Source organism: Scatophagus argus, chromosome 5 (genome assembly GCF_020382885.2).
Source record: "Scatophagus argus isolate fScaArg1 chromosome 5, fScaArg1.pri, whole genome shotgun sequence".
Taxonomy (NCBI): domain Eukaryota; kingdom Metazoa; phylum Chordata; class Actinopteri; family Scatophagidae; genus Scatophagus; species Scatophagus argus.
In genome coordinates, this window is record NC_058497.1 from 3,874,588 (window position 1) to 3,890,761 (window position 16,174).

The 16,174-nt window shown below is 42.2% G+C and overlaps 3 protein-coding genes across 3 annotated transcripts; 2 read left to right on the top strand and 1 right to left on the bottom strand.

The window, feature by feature from the left end:
* The first annotated feature begins 612 nt into the window (after positions 1–612).
* Positions 613–3,452, top strand: LOC124058871 (TLC domain-containing protein 3A-like). Its single transcript, XM_046388468.1, has 5 exons — positions 613–1,090; positions 1,584–1,667; positions 1,813–2,032; positions 2,146–2,241; positions 2,526–3,452. The coding sequence occupies exons 1-5, from the start codon at positions 969–971 to the stop codon at positions 2,790–2,792; spliced, it is 789 nt and encodes a 262-aa protein (XP_046244424.1). The 5' UTR covers positions 613–968; the 3' UTR covers positions 2,793–3,452.
* A 267-nt stretch (positions 3,453–3,719) lies between these two features.
* On the bottom strand, positions 3,720–10,334 carry gemin4 (gem (nuclear organelle) associated protein 4). The gene is made up of 6 exons (XM_046388466.1): positions 10,053–10,334; positions 7,255–9,306; positions 5,878–6,034; positions 5,505–5,775; positions 4,351–5,085; positions 3,720–4,138 (listed from the first exon to the last, which is right to left on the bottom strand). Exons 1-6 carry the CDS (start codon positions 10,063–10,065, stop codon positions 3,917–3,919), a joined length of 3,450 nt encoding a protein of 1,149 aa, XP_046244422.1. The 5' UTR covers positions 10,066–10,334; the 3' UTR covers positions 3,720–3,916.
* A 264-nt stretch (positions 10,335–10,598) lies between these two features.
* Positions 10,599–14,364, top strand: dhrs13b.2 (dehydrogenase/reductase (SDR family) member 13b.2). The gene is made up of 8 exons (XM_046388467.1): positions 10,599–10,751; positions 11,095–11,271; positions 11,343–11,618; positions 11,761–12,090; positions 12,696–13,043; positions 13,140–13,232; positions 13,410–13,429; positions 13,546–14,364. Exons 1-8 carry the CDS (start codon positions 10,706–10,708, stop codon positions 13,558–13,560), a joined length of 1,305 nt encoding a protein of 434 aa, XP_046244423.1. The 5' UTR covers positions 10,599–10,705; the 3' UTR covers positions 13,561–14,364.
* Positions 14,365–16,174: the final 1,810 nt, after the last annotated feature.

Below are 16,174 nucleotides of genomic sequence, written 5' to 3' on the forward strand. Positions count from 1 at the left end.
ATTTTACTAAGACTCTCTCTAAAGCCCTGTTTCAACGGCGGTAAAATGTCTGTATTCATATTAAAAGTTGGGCGCTCAGTAAAATATAACTCAAGCGCCAACAATCAAAACACAGCTGTAGAATCTTTTATCAGTCTTACACCAAATGTGAGTCATTCATGCAGCTGTTCAGTGTTTGTTCACTTCAGCAAAACTTAAACACACGATTGTTCTTTGGAGCAGTCATTTTGCAGATGACAAGTACTGGCCAGATATAATCAAAAGGATACGTATTCGTGAGGACTTTAATATATGAGGTGGGATATATTGCAGTATAATACAATGCCGCCCACAATATACTTTCTGGAGGTGAAATAACGGCTGTACCTTCATCTGTGGAGAGCCTTTTCATTCAGAATGAAATAAATAAATATGGCTATGAAACAAACCCAATAAATAAATACATTTATTAATGTCAAAATTATGCTTTTCATAAGACTACATTTAGTTCCTTCACAGGACTTTTATTTCATCATGCCACATATATTTCAAGGCTCTATTTATTTCCCTTCCCAATATGCAAATACGGGGGCGTGGTTATCTTCAGGCCGAAGCAAACGCACCAGGTCGCGGAAGCCATTGTGCAGATATGTTAGTGGTGTCAGTGATAGCATGTTGACCTTAGCTGCTGAAACTGCTCAACGTAGCTTGTCAGGGAACACCATGTTGTCATGCAATGAAGACTTTGTTGAAGTACTTGGGTGGATTGGAGATTCCTTGATGGAACCCAACTCGGGTTTTAACGGATGTGACGTCACTCCTCATCCAAAGTTACGACTTAGTACAAATAGAGTTCAGAACAACCTTACGCTGCTGCTGGCGGTCGTTAGCTACATTAGCTTCTGGCACTGCAGCTGTTAAACTTGTTGTTGGCCACTGCTCGATTATTAAGACGGTTTGACAGCTCCAGGAAGAGATTAGTTAAAATAATGTTTAGCGCCCTGGTTTGTGGAGCCGCGGTGTTTCCAGGACTTTTCTACAGCTTCCGGAAAGTGCTAAAATACACTTTCACACACTGGAATGATGCAGACGTGGTTTCTGTCAGTGAGAGGTCAGCAAGCTCTGCGCTCTACCGAACTTCTTTAAGACACGACAGTTTAATATTTTCTTGCCCATCTATGCATTTAAATGCGTTGTGTACTGACTGGTTTGTATTTGTTTAAAGAGTTAGTAAATTCGGCATTCACATAATGAACCAAAAGTTGGTTTCAGTCAAGTTTTAGAAAGATTACTCATTCACTTCTTCTAACGCTACATTGACGGGCTGCATGGAAATTTGAAAGTTTACTTAATTATTATGTGATTTGTGTCTAATGTGTCGGCCGAAGACATCTAATTCGATTTCTGAGGGGGTTTTATATGTAGACAATACTTAATGATGTAAGCGTTTGTGCCGGTAAGCAAAACACAAAATAAATTGGCATGTAATTCAATGGAGTTTCGTGTTAACCGTTTATAAACGATGTGAATTCTTTAGTCCGGATTTATTTTCATGCACGACAGATTAAGCAAGCATTGATCGGTTTTGCTGGCTGTTTCTGCAGGCTGGTCTCCGCTGTCCATGGGTCTTTGGCCACTGCAGCTGGAGTCACAGTTGTGACATCCTGTAGGGATACCATGACTGACAGGTGACAGGCAGTTTGTATTACTGTGACGAACATATACTCTTAAAGTCAGTGATTCAGCCTCAAGTCTTTTGTGGGGAAAAATAACACGCAGCAAATATAAATTTAATGCATTTTAACGTTCTGTTTATTGATTTACATATTACAGTCACTGGCTGGTCAATGAGTTTGTTTTGTTTGGAGCTCCATATATGGTGTATGACATCTATGCCATGTATCTGAGCCACTTCCATATTCAGAGGGTCAGAGGTCACTCCAGGTCATACAGCAGCCACTCTCTTCAGACTGTGAAGGCTTTCCTCATGAAGGACTGGATGTTGGCCCTCCATCACCTGCTGCTGCTTATCATTTTTATGCCCATAACTCTGGTAAATATTGGGAGGAAATATGTGTGTGTGTGTGTGTGTAGATGGTCTGTTTGGCATTGGCTAAGGGCTGACTGTGTCTGATGACAAGTTTAATGTGTTTTAACACTGTGCAGTTCTTCAGAAGAGGACTGGGTGATTTCTTCATCGGCTGCCTGTTCATCACAGAGTTCAGCACTCCTTTCGTCTCATTAGGAAAGATTCTCATCCAGGTAAACCATCTGGACAGCATCATAAATGAGGGGCCAAGCTTCCTAAAGATATGATTGTGGAGTGCACGGTCTAGCAAGTTACTTCACACTCTCCCATAGGGTTCAGGTCTAGTGCCTGTGACCAAACTATCCAATGAGCCCTTGTGCCCTGTATGGAAGCATCAACTTTTATTGTAATGTTTTTTTTATTTGACACCCATCTATGCATGTAGCAAAGATATAAAGTTTCACAGTATTGTTATTTGTTGTAATTTCATTACTTCTTTCCTTCCCCTGACATCCAGCTGGGACTTGATGACACCAGGCTGCACAGAATCAATGGCATCATGGTCCTCTTGAGTTTTTTCATGTGTCGGATCCTGGTCTTCCCCTTCATGTACTGGATGTATGGCCGGCAGTTTGGGATTCCCCTGCACAGAGTGGCCTTCCATCTGCCCCTGCAGTGCAACGTGGGTAATCTGGTGATCCTGGCTCCACAGATCTATTGGTTCATCCTGCTGCTGAGGAAAGCTAACAGAGTGTACCTGCGACAGAGGAGAGGGAAGGACTGATGAGTTGACTGATGTCAATAAAATAAACAGGTTTTACACTGAACTAAAGACACAACAGAGTGTTAGAGCCACTGTTAGGAAAAGAAGATTTATGGAACAAGTAAAAGTAGGAGGATGGATATGCATTAAATTTTGAGAATGAAGTTGTAATTATGAGGAAAAACTCAATATTTGGCATAAAAAGACAATATTATAGATTTAATTCATACAGTTTAGAGAGCAAATAGACTTCTCTTTTTAAAAATATGTTGATATTTTTGACATTTTTTGTCTGAAATTTTTAAACTTTTTCTGGACATTAACACTCTGGACAGTAATTGTTTTCCTTAAATACATTTTTCTGGTAGATTCTCTACCGTATTTTAGACTATTATGACTTTTTTTCCCTCAAAGTATTTTTTTTCTTAGAAACACTCAACTTTTTCTAAATCTTTTTCCTCTGACTGTGGCCTTACTATATCATCGTACAGTTCAGTGTGTTTGTCGTGCAATCTCCCATTATGTAGCCTGTATTGGTGAAATCTGATCTGTCACGTTACTATGCAATAAAACTCTTAAATGTTGTGTTACAGCTAGTACAGTACATTGTTAGGGCTTTGCAAAGAATATTTTTGTATGAATAAAACTGAAAAAAAAATTAAAAATAAGTTCTTTAATTGATAACTTTTAAATGACTTGTTCATTAACTTACTAGGTGATTATTGATAGTAATTGCAAGCCTCTGAAGGGTTTGATGATGATGATGATAGGGAATACACATTCAGAGTATAAGAGATAATGATGTAAACATTCATCCCTCACAGATCTATTTCTAATTAAATTGCAGATGTATCCTCTCATACTAGCTCAGCCATCACAACCTGTTCAAGAACCTTCAACAGTTCAGTCTCAAAGCAGAAATGATGATTGAAGCACCACAAAAAGACCTTTGCTTTGAAATAGTGGCTTTTTATTTATTCAGACTCCTTACCTATGACTTTCTGTCAACTATGTACAGAGTATGACACTGATAGCTCACATTATGTCCTTAACTTATCAGTAAACAAACTCAGAGTCTACACAGAGACTTCTGAGTGTATGAGAAGGCTAACACTCCAGTAGAACATGTGAGGAGCCAGTGTGTCTTAAGCTGTTGATGACACGAGCTGAGCGATCTTCTGCTGCAGTACAGCCTTCATCTCCTGGTTCTCCAGGTTGTCGGTGATGGTGGAGAAGAAGTGTCGGGTGTTGTCGCTCTCCAGAGGGTTGCTGCTGTCTGGGAAAGCAGCCATGACAGCCTCATAGTGGCTGAGGATCTCCAGACTGGACAGGAACACTGGTTCACACCGGCCTCCTGGCATCATCACCTGGTAGAAGGAAGTGCACCAATGAGACTTTAACTCATATTCAGGATAATCAATACATCAGAGAATCTATTCTGCCATACTGAATATATACAATATTTGGGAACCTTGTGCCATCAAAACACCTTTTTAGATAATCTTTTTGTTTCTGTTACTTCACATCTTCCAGCTGACCAAAAGCTAGAATTCTCAGTGTTAACGTTTATAAAACTTACCTGGACATGCTGAACATGGCAGAAGAGTTGGCTGAGTACAAAAAGGACCTCCTGGCTGGGAACTGTCTCCACCTCCTCCTTCATTTGGGACTCTTCTGACTTCAGAGGAGAGACGTCAGCTTGTCTAAGGTCTGTCTGAGAGTCTCTGGACATTTTAGGAGATTTGATTGAAGTGCATGAAGGATTGGAGTCTCGAGAGGCCAGTGTTTTGGGGGATGTTGAATCAGAGGCAGTCAAAGCAGCAGATGAAGGAAGAGGCAGTTTGGCTCTTACAGAGTTCATTATCTCCCTCACTGCGTGGGCGTATAACCTGCCAACGTGTGCCCAGCCGTCTGCTGGCAGCCAGTGGGAGCAGCTGGACCCACAAAGCAACTGAAGGACTCGAAGCAGGAGGACAGACAGGCGGAGATCACATGAAAATCTCCTCAGATCCAGTAGGGGCAGATAGTCCACATACTCCAGTGAGAAGGGAACGTGGAGGCGGCCTGAGGTGATCAGCTCCTTCAGGACTCTCAGCAGCCTGGCCCACTGGGAGACTGAGCACCAGGGCAGGGTCTGAGTCAAAGCCACCAGCAGGCCTTTGCTGAACATGCTGACGTGGTCAAGCCGCCGCTGGTCCACAGAGAGATGGGACAGCATGGCAGACAGCAGCGAGTCTGATATAGTGCAGCACTCCATCCAGGCCAGGAGACCTGTACCTTGGCCGTACTGAGGCAGGTCCAGCCCTGACCACTCCTGCACAGGACCAGAAAGGATATGCACAAATATATATATATATATTAGCAGGCATAGTTTGGTCCAGAGAAATAAGCCAGCACTAAATTTGACACATAAATGAATCAGTCCTCCTTTGGGACCACTAAACCAGCTGCTCTAATCCAGATTAAAGTGAAAAGTTCATGCCTCTTATCATCAACTATTTGAACCATTTACATTTCTGCAGGAAACACGTTAACGTTAACAAACAACTAATCTGCAGAGAATTTTCTTAATTGACCAATTGTTTCATCTAAAAAACAAATTAAAAAAAAACATCCCAGCCATGTTAAGGGGGGGTCTGGAGTCAATTCAGAAGTGAGATACACTGTGGACAAGTTGGGGTTTAGGCATGGATGATAAAACCTTGACTAGGTAAAATCCAGAAGAGTTCTTACCTGCTCTGGTAGATCACACACAGTCAGCAGAGACGAGGGAACCTCATTTTTAAAGTGTTCTCCCCAAACTGGCTTCAGATGGAAACGAACAGTCCAATCCAGTTCCTCCATCTTGTTATAGAGCCAGAACAGAGCTCTGGACCAGCCGCTGGAGGCCGCCGCCACCTCTTCACCCACCACCTGCCCCAGTGCGGTCAGCACCGACAGCAGCAGCTCCTTGGTTTCCATGGACCAGTGGTGGACAGCGCCCTCTAATGGCTGCTCCCAACATCTAGCAGAGATTTTGAGGGATGTCAGTTGAAATCAAGGGCTGGTAACAGTTATTACAAAAGAGATGAAAAGTTCACGAGTAAAACAATGGAACAGTACAAACCTAAGAGTCTGGCTGAGCAGCTGAGCCAGGACGTAGAGAAGGGGAAAGGGAGAGCAGTCCAACACCCAGTGAGGAGACAAGCGTGCCTCCTGGACATCCACAGACAGTGCAGTGTGAAGAAGCTGAAGAGTCAGTTCTATATCAAAGCATCTTTGACCTGAAGGAAACCCAAATCAGTAAGCTGGAGCAGTCAGGGTCACAATGGCTTTCTTTACACAAACACATGATAATCAAACATTCTTCACAAGCGAATCCTGTTCTCCTGGATTTAAGTCCTGTGCTCAACCAACAAAACCTGCTCTCAGCATCATCGCATTAATTATGTTGCTGAAGGCAACACCAATGTGGCAGATAAATCCTAATGCACATATTTTACGCTAACAATAGATAAAATAACCTGTGGAGAAAAGTGGCGTTTGTAGTGACGGACCCACAGACAGTTATCATCAGACTTTGTGGCACTAAGGAGCCTTTCAGCATCTTTCACATCACAGCTTCAGTGTTGTGACTCAGTCTCAGTAGCGTTGTTTCCAGCAGAAGCAATATACAACTGTTTGATAAGGCTCATTCTTCATCTGGAAAACTTAAACTAACTGCTGCAAAAACATGTCTCTATATTTCTATACCTCCCACCAAACACATAAACACACACTCACTGACTTAGGTGACTTACTGGACTGTCTGACTGTTTGCACATTTCAAAACATACATATCCTGTAAACATAAACATCCTCAGGGTCAAACTAACTATCACTACTAACGATTTATCTACGTTTATTCTCTTGTATAGTTGCCCTGTGTCCCACTAAATGTTGCATCATTCATTCTGTCTGTTTTGCACCACGGACCAAGAGGAACTATTTCCTTCTTCTTTGTTCTGCACTGTACTGTCTACAGATGGAGAAAAATAAAGTCTCTCTTTCACACTGTTAACTGAAGGACCACTTACTATCTTTATTCACAGGCTTTAGCAGCAAATGAACTTGGTTTGAACCACTTTTTGATGGTCTCTGTGTACACAATCAAACTGTAAACAACCACGATAACAAAGCAAAATTCCCTGGCTGATAAAGACTGTCAGATGTGGATAAAAGTGCCAAATAAAGCTAGACCCCGAGTTAAGAGTATTTTGCAGATATTTTTTTCACAAAGTTGATGATAGCCATCATGAAAATGGTCAGGAATTATCCCACTGTTTCTTCAAAAGGTCAACATCAGCATCGTAATGTTTTAGCTGTGTCATTAACATGCCATTTATAGTTGTGTAAGTGCACTTTACAAAAAAAAGACACGATTCTTAAATTAGTATTTTAGCCTTTAAAGAGATAAATTAGCAATGTATAAAGCTTTAAAGGTGGAATATCACAGGACACTCACCCACTGGGGAGAGGTTAGGCAGGACAAAGATGTTCACGACCTCCTGAGGTGGGAGAAAGCTTTGCATCCTTTCTTCTCCCTCAACTGTCATGACAGGCATCATCAACAGAGCCAGACACTTGAGGAACTGCTCTTTTTCATTGGCTGACAATGATTTGTTCTTGATAATTTCCTGCAGACACTTGCAGAATAGACTGCCACTGGTCAGATCATCCTTTCTTTCATCTATACTTTTTTCTGCCTCTTCACCACTTTGAGTTTGATCTTTCCTTTTCGTCTGTCCTCTGAGTCCAGGCAGCTGTTGCAGGATCTTAGCCATGAGAGAGAAAGCACCTTTATTGAAAATAGCTGAATGACAGCAAGACCTCAAAGCTGCTTCTGGGTTCTGAAAGGCAACTCTTGCTACTAAAGAGACTGCTGTGTTCAGATTGCCTTGCGATGCTGCTGCTGACGCTCCACCCCCTCCTTGGATGATGCAGTTGAAGGCCATGTTGAGTTCTTGTTCAAAACTATCAGTCACAGCAGAGGGGACGGAGCTCCCAAAGAAACCCCTGCTGGACAGTCTCAACATGGCAGCCAACGCTCTGTTCTTGTCTTTTAAGGAAAGTGCTGAGAAAATGTCCACAATGACTTTCACCAGCTTCCTGCACTGGCTCACATTTGTGCTCTCATGGTGGATCTTACTCATGACAGTGGAAGTGAGTTTGATCAGTGTGTCACACTGCTGGAAGGCTGCTTGGTTCTTTTCCAGGCAGTCCATCCAATGCTCTTCACAGTCAGTCCAACTCTCCTCAGTGGCAAATAACATAGCAAAGTTTTGATAGTCATCCAAGCGGTGACTGATGATGGTAGCAGTGACCCTCGCATTCACCTGAGGGGTACTCTGTATTTCAGGAAAAGCAAGGGACTGCAGCAAACCTCTCAGTATATTCTTCTCATTCTGCTGATGATCTGTTTCAGACACTTCTGCTTTCTGAAGTGCTGTCAGGACTCTCTGGACACTTTGTTCTAGTCTGAAAGCTGAGTAGCTAGGATTAGTGCTGTCACTTGCTTTCAGAATTCCACTGCTTTGCCAAAACTTAGCAAGTTCTGTTATAATCGCCAAGGCTTCATCAAGCTTCATCCTGCTTTGCTGAAACTGAGACGGAGTGTGAGAAGCACGCAGGTCTCTCTGAGCCTCCTGAATAAGTTCAGGACTCAGCTTCTCACCGTTCCTTTCTCTGATGCTGGCAACTTTAGACAAGAAGTGCATCTTCTCTTTGGGTGGAAGAACAACTGCTTGGTCTATCAGGAAGTTTGTGTAGAGTGCATCAAGAGAAACAAAGAGGGCCTGCATGCAAAGCTCTGTTGAAGTTATGTGATCTTTAATGTCTTTAAGTGCACAGAACAGAATGTGCAGGACATCAGGGGTTGGCAATGGTGCTGGTAGCTCTGATGGGTCTAGCTTTAATCTCTTGGCAGCTTGAATGGATAGACTGGAAGACTTAGAGGAGAGACAAGAAAACTGTCTGGCAAACACTGTCTCTATGTTATCCTCTCTTTGTGCTTTCTCCTCATCTCTGCCTTTCCACAGTTCCCACCACACCTCCAGAAAAAGTTTAACATCATCTTCTCTAGTAGGGCTGCTCCTCATGTGCTGCATTAATCTTTCAAGCTCAGTGCAGATCTGAGACCGAGGGAGATACAAGAGGAAATTGGCAAATATGTGAGCAGCTGCCATCGACTTCACCACTTCCAGCAAGACAACACTGTTGACCTCTGGGAGGCCATTCTGCAGAGGGAACAAAGGGTTCTCCCTCCAGGACATCTCTATGTCCTCTCCAGTCTCCCTGCACAACAGCTTCAGCCACACAACACAAACTACTTTCTTTATCCAGCTGCCATCTGTGGTGGTAGGATGTGCACCGAGCTCATCTTGTCCACAAATTTCTCTGACTGCCTCCAGGACAGGATGCCCCACCTTGCTCCAGTCAGCCTTCTGAAGGGAGGACAGGGATGAGGGGAAGCATAGCTTATCAGCCAGGAGGAAAGCACCCTGAAGAACAGATGAATCTGAAAGCACAAGAGAGCAGATGTCAAAACTAAGCAAAGAAACAATATTATAGTATATTATACTATACTTGTGAAGTGACCAATGGTGTAATTTTGTTAACTAACATACTTACACACTAGGGTGACAACTAAGTGTCGTCATTATCAATTAATTTGGCAGTTTTAGATGTGCAATACACATTCTTTTCTTTTGACTGCAAAATGATTGATACTAACAATTGATTATCAAAGACCAAACCCTATTAATTTTCTGCTAATTGAATAATCAATTAGTCTCCCTAATTGTTTCAATTCTTTATTCATTTATCATTAAGTAATAGTTTGCCATAACTGCTGTCAAGATTATGCTGGTATCATCCGTAAAAATGTCTACCAGATAGAATATGCTTTACTTTATTGGGATCGTTAGTAGGTACTTTTCAGTTCGGGATAGGATTCATTCACAAGACACAATCTAATTACATAAAACGTCAATGTTTCACTTTGCTTTTGTTGCTATATTATGATTTTTTTTCCCAGCATGAATACATGTCTGGACTTGGAAGAGAGCAGCAATAAACTATTTATTAATGTAAATTCTTTCTGAGATGAAGTAACTATTTGCTAATTATGTCAAAGTTACGATTGTTTCACTGCGATTCTAAAAACTGGCTTCAGTCTCATTGCAGGGCAGCTTAGCGTCAAACTTTCCATTTAAAACAGGGAGAGGTGTTTCAGAGAAATATTATACAAAAACTTAACGTTACCTTTGTTCATCATGAGTGTCACAGCTGTTGTAGCTAGCTACACGCAGTTAAGCTAGTTAATTCAGCTCGGTAATTTTATTCCAGTTTTTGATTTCCATTCATGAGAGGTTCAGCAGAGGGTCGGTCAAAAGAGTCTATCTAGTCCACTAAATCACTGGCACAACAAAATATACCGTAACGTAGCCTGTCACACAGATAAAGCTCGTCAGCATGAAAGGCTTTTCACGGGTCTTCAGCAGCATGTTAACAATTTCGTATAGAGCGCTTCCGCTGTTCCGCATCAGCGTGTCAAAACAAAAGAGGGACCGGTTGCTCTAAGATGTCACAGCGCCTCCACAGCACGGAGTTGGTACTACAGGTTTCCCGGTGTAAATACGAGGCTGCCGTAGTGTTCATCAAACATATAGCCGAGCGACGACTATATCAGTCACAAACCCTCCATTTTAAAATATTACATTTTAGTAACATATGCCATATAGATTTCAATATGTTGTGTCAATGATATTGTATCTGACCAACACGTGATGCGAGACGGCAGGCGTAACGAGTTTTCTTTCTGTTAAAGTGAAAGTGAAAGTGGGCTGTCCCGTCGACTCTGAACAACTCAGTACGGCGCTCGAACAAAAAGGAGAGATTTCTACCACTTAATAATCATGGCCCTGATCTTAAAGATGCTTATTTATTTGCACCTGTGTGCAGGTACGTTACTGTCTTCAGCTTTGTCACAGATTATGGTGTGTTTGAAGGTTTATGTGTTGGATCGACGATTGTATTACTCGTAAGACATACATGAAATGACCACCATACTATACTCTGATATTCTATAGTAGGCCTACATTTTAATGCACTGTAGTATACGATAATATAAAATACTGTACTATACTGTAGTATACAACAGCATGTTATTCTGTACTGTACTGTAATACCCTCTACTGTACTGCACTGTGTGTAATGTACTGTATTGTACAATATTATACTACACCACAGTATGCTATGTGTTATCTAACTATACTGCTATACTGTTTGATTCTGTGACTCTCAGGTGTGCAGTGTGTCCATCAGATGTCATGGCTGCCCTGTCAATTCACTGATGAACGTGTGTTCCTGAATGCTGATGGTCACTATGAGACTGAACTCATTCATAGAGAGGCTATGCTGCAGTTTGGTCAAAAAGGAGACACTCCAGTTAACCCGCATTCCGTCACTTTCTTAGTCACCGGTAAGACCTGGAGCCTAAACAACTAACACACTGAACACTATTGTATTCTACGCTAATGCATTTTGTTCTAGGATCTGAGGTGGACCTGCGGTGGTACGTAGAGGGAGCGGAACCAGAGCAGTTGGACTGTGAGCTTCGTAGGTACAGCACAGACGGCATCGACATCCGCTGGCCAGTCCAGGAGGCTCAGGAGTACAACCGCTGGTTTAGCTGCACCCTCAAACACACCAAGGGCCTGTTCACAGCCACCGCCTTCCTCAGACACCCATCTGACCAAGCTCCCTCAGGACAGCAGGATTACCGCAGCTGGCCTCCTATTGCAGACAGAGAGATACTCATGACAACAGGTAGCGCTCATGACACTTTGTACTGATTTGATAATCTCAGGTTAATATCAGTCTCCTTACATCTCAGTTTAGTCCCAGTCTGTACTCATGTCTAACAACTAAAACCTTTTCTGCCTCTGACTTGTCACATATGTTTCCATAGCTGTCCTGGTCATTAAAACACAGTCTCCATCAGTGAAAGCAGGCCTTGGTTCCCAACCAAAGTTCCACTGCCAGTTTGCTATTGACCACAAAAGCCCAAATCTCACTGTGGAGTGGCACTGGCAGCATCGTGGAGAGAGAACCAGACTCTTCAGCCATAACACCCGCTCAGGACACACCCAGGGGACTGGCGTTAAGATAAAGAGCCTAGCAAGAGGAGATGCGTCCTATACTCTCCCCTTCGCCAAGATGAGCAGTGAAGGGATGTATGTTTGTTCGTTGTCAGTGATTCCACTGTTTGCCACTCTGGACATAAGTCTGCATATCGAAGGTGAGAAGTAGGTCTAAGAAGGAGAGGTACTAGCATCAAATGTCATGCAAAATTCTTGACTGTTTAAATCTAATTGAACATCTACTCCAGGTCTGGGCAAACTGTTTTTTAGTCAAGTTAGATACCAAGACAGACTCATTGTAGTCATTCACCTTGAGTTTAATGCTGCGTTTTGTTGGATTTTTGGGAATCATTTTTCTTTGAGGACGTTGTGGGCTGGATTGAGACTGATTCCAGCCCTGGTCCATATTTTCACCAGAAGTGATCTAATTATTTTGTTTTTTTTCTGGAGCTTTGACCTTCATCTACTACAGCTACACTGCTGTACTGCTGAACTGCTGTAGCAGGGCTGATTTGTCTTAAAATATGAACAGCAATCCACAGGAACATGTTTTTTTTTATTTTAGAAAGACAGATGAAAGAAATGCTGAATGAGAGAATGTACTGCGTTACTGGTGCAACAGAGGCTAGCCTGGACATGATGTCAGGACCTTGGATCTTCTTTGTTTCTTGACCACAGAGCTAAATTAAAAATCGTGCTGTGCAATTGTACAAAGTCCTGACCACCTCTGCCTCTGAATGGCTTTGAATTTACCTTTCCTCAGAGGCTCCCCGTGTCTCCATCAGTGTTGGACCCACTCTCTTGCTGCAGGAAGGCGACGAGCAGAAGGTTATTTGTCAGGCAGAGAGTTACTACCCTCTGGATGTGGAGATAGTTTGGTCCGAGCAGCACCCGACAGCGGCTGGCCAGAGAGTGGGCGCCCCGCTCCCCAAGGTGATCCAGAACGTTCTGCTGTCGAGCCACAGACGCAACCAAGACGCGACCTACTCTCTGTCTGCGTTCTTCTACCTCCAGGCGTCGCTCAGGGACTCAGGGAAACAGTTTACCTGCAGTGTCTCCCATCAGTCCCTGAGGGTGCCCATCAGAAAGAGCTTCATCCTGAGTGTTGAAGGTGAGGACAGGATAGACTGCAGTACCATGAAGTACCACACAGAGGCAGCAGAGGAGCATATCTGAAAACTGTTGTAATACTTGTTTGTTTTCTCAGAGCCAAGCAGTTGGATGTTTACCCTCATTGTTGGATCCATTATGGTCGTACTGCTGGTCATCCTGTTTTTGATGCTGCCCTCCCTGCACGCAGGTGAGCATGGAGACCCACAAACAAACACACTAGATTCAAAAGTAGGTTTGTCAGGTATCACTGTCACCACTACAATTATGTTTATGTATAGTGCAGACAAATTACAGCCAATGCAAATCACCATTTTGACATGTGAAGCATCTCATATGAAGTGATTATCATTTATTTTCCCCACAGCAAGAAAAGTGTCTGCACGGGTAAGACAATATAAAAATTTGTTATTCCCTTCACCTTTTGATTTAACTAACACCATTGATGCAAACCAATATGTGATCTCTGTGTGTCTGCATATATGTGCGTGTGTTCTGAGCAGAAGAAACCATACTGAGCAGTCCTGGAAGATTCAGCAGACCAGCTGGAAAGTGACTGGAGAGTGACTGTCCTCCTCACGTTTCCTCCTCACTGATTTTTACTTGAATGACATTTGATTGTGGTTTGTTTTCTTCAGATGAATTTAGGTTTCTATGAAACTGAAAATGTTTTTCACATTGCCCCAGTTTTGCCCATGCTATAAGTAAATTAAAAAAGTAAATGATTGGTCCCTAGGTTAATATTGATACACAAGTTACAAAGCTGGCGAACATGCAGCAATCACAGTTTAAAGGTACCATGGACAGTTTTTGACCACTAGTAGTGCTATAGGACAACACTTTTGCTGCCAGTGGTTTCTGCTGTTCTAATGTACACGCTGTGGTAACATACAAAGAAGCACAGAAATGCTGCAATGAAGGCAGTGAAGAGGAACACTGCTAGCTAGCAGACGTAGATGTGAACAGTGCATGGTTTGGAACATTTTTGAAATGGGCTTCGCAAGTGTTATGAGGAAGCACATAAATTGAACACATTTGTGTGACATCAAAGACCCTGGATGTGGTGAGACACAGTAGATGTAACTTGATCTTTAATGACATCTTTAATGAAATAAAGCTGCAGTGAACCTAAAACATAACAAAATCAGCTGATTTCACAAAGAAAATTGATGTTTAAAAAATCCTTGTGTCAGATTGGGTCATTTGATAAATGTGTCGTTTTACTAATTTTTTATCAAACACTCTTAAACTGTATTGGCTCTTTAGAACATTTCTTATTGTGATTCTTGGAACTCTGATAAATACAAGCCTTAAATCACAAACCATAATGGTCTCATTAATTCTCTTTCTGTTGCTTCCCCTTAAACCCACACACGCACACAAGTAAAATCAAAGATTCTTGTAAAACATCTAGAAATCCTCTGCTTTTGTTTAACATACCCTCTCATTAGGAACACACACTCACATAAAACATGCTTGTAAAACATACTGAACCTCACTGCTTGTATATGTCATCCATCAGCTTTGAAGTGGACTGATGAAGAGGAACTTTAAGTTGGAGTCCACACAGAGGACACCTAAAGTGGTCAGTCAGGTCTGAGTCCATTTACAGGGATAAACAGAGCTTTGCTTAGACTGATACCAGATGTGTGGTTGTGTGTGTGCTGCCAGCACCCTCTGCCCTCAGGGCAAAGTGTGTGTGTGTGTGTGTGGCCCAAATTTGATCACAAATGTTCCGAGAAGACAAACAGAATAAATCAGCAGTATATTTGTCTGCAAGGCACGGAGAACAAAACGGAGAGTGAGCTGTGGAGAAAGGAGAAGAAACACCTTTGACGTCTGATGGTCTTTAGAGGGTGGCCCTTTAAAGGAAAGCAGAGCCGAAAATTCAGAGACAGTTTGATTGTCCCAGTCAAGTTCTTTTGGCCCCTGATTGAAGTCCTTTATTATTGGGCGACGTGATCCAAATACTGATACTGATTCAACACTGCAGTGTTGATGAGCAGGAACAAGCTTAACTTAACACGCTTCAGAAGGTCACTCCTGAAACTGTAATTTGTGAATTGCTGTGTGTGTGGTAGGCTGAGGTGGACGACAGTAAAGTATTTGACAGATAGGTATCAATTAACATCATCGTTCCAATATATAATACTAATGCAGCATTTTCAGATAATATAATAACTATTAATAAATTGATCAGCATTCGAGACAGTCATTTGATTCATTGTTAATATCAAAAAATGAATTAGTTCAGCTTCAATGACAGTGACAGTGTAAAGATGAAGAGTGTCTAAAGTGTTAGATGTTGGAGGTGGAAGATGATATTGTAGGATTTTGTAAAAACACTTTTCAAAGTTACTCTCCACCTCAGTGAGGGAGGCAGAGAAACAGACAGCAGCATGAACAAAGCAGTGAATCAGAGAAATAAAATAATGGATCCTCCCTTTAAATTGTGCTGTATCGGAGTGACAGGTGTCACAGGTGTTTCATGATTGTCCCTCCTAAGCTTCATTCAGACTTCTTCCTGCTGCAACTAAATTGAACACCTACCAGCAAAGATGGCAGTGAGCGGTAAACCCGAAGGCAAGCTTCCCTCAGAAACATATGGATGATATTAAATACATGTTTTCATACAGATTGTAACTATACTCATGTTAACACCAAAACCCCAATGTGATTTGATGGTTGAACAGTCAGAGCCTTTTTTCCCGTTGTGCAACACCAAAACATCCCACATTATGACACTTCATTCCTGAGAAAATTACTATACAAAGACGTTGCCTTTGACAAGCAGGGTGTATTTATTGAGACTGTATATATGACAAAAACATCCTGCCAAAGACCAAAAGGATTAACACATTTAAACAAAATTATTCAGAATGCTTCAGAACACTGATTAGCCTTTCACGGATCATGGAAGTTCCTGTTGTGTACATGATAATTCAGAAGTTTTTTTTACACTGACAGTATCAAACTGTCAGATTTTGAAATCATGAAAACAGAAGTATTGTCTGCGGCTGTGGCTGTGCCTGATTCTGTCCAATCCAAAAATGGGGAAGGAGATGGAGCGTGGATGAAGTTGTGGCAGGCCAAATGAAGCCTGGTGCTGACAGGTAGCGGCTAGCTGTCAGT

Coding starts and splice junctions, on each gene's coding strand:
- gemin4 (XM_046388466.1), bottom strand. Junction 5,086..5,504: donor TGTGTGATCTACCAGAGCAG/GTAAGAACTCTT, acceptor GGTCCTGTGCAG/GAGTGGTCAGGGCTGGACCT. Junction 4,139..4,350: donor GCCATGTTCAGCATGTCCAG/GTAAGTTTTATA, acceptor TCCTTCTACCAG/GTGATGATGCCAGGAGGCCG.
- LOC124058871 (XM_046388468.1), top strand. CDS start 969: ATGTTTAGCGCCCTGGTTTGTGGAGCCGCGGTGTTTCCAGGACTTTTC. Junction 2,033..2,145: donor TTTTTATGCCCATAACTCTG/GTAAATATTGGG, acceptor AACACTGTGCAG/TTCTTCAGAAGAGGACTGGG. Junction 2,242..2,525: donor TAGGAAAGATTCTCATCCAG/GTAAACCATCTG, acceptor CCTGACATCCAG/CTGGGACTTGATGACACCAG.
- dhrs13b.2 (XM_046388467.1), top strand. CDS start 10,706: ATGGCCCTGATCTTAAAGATGCTTATTTATTTGCACCTGTGTGCAG. Junction 10,752..11,094: donor TTATTTGCACCTGTGTGCAG/GTACGTTACTGT, acceptor TGTGACTCTCAG/GTGTGCAGTGTGTCCATCAG. Junction 13,233..13,409: donor GCTGCCCTCCCTGCACGCAG/GTGAGCATGGAG, acceptor TTTTCCCCACAG/CAAGAAAAGTGTCTGCACGG.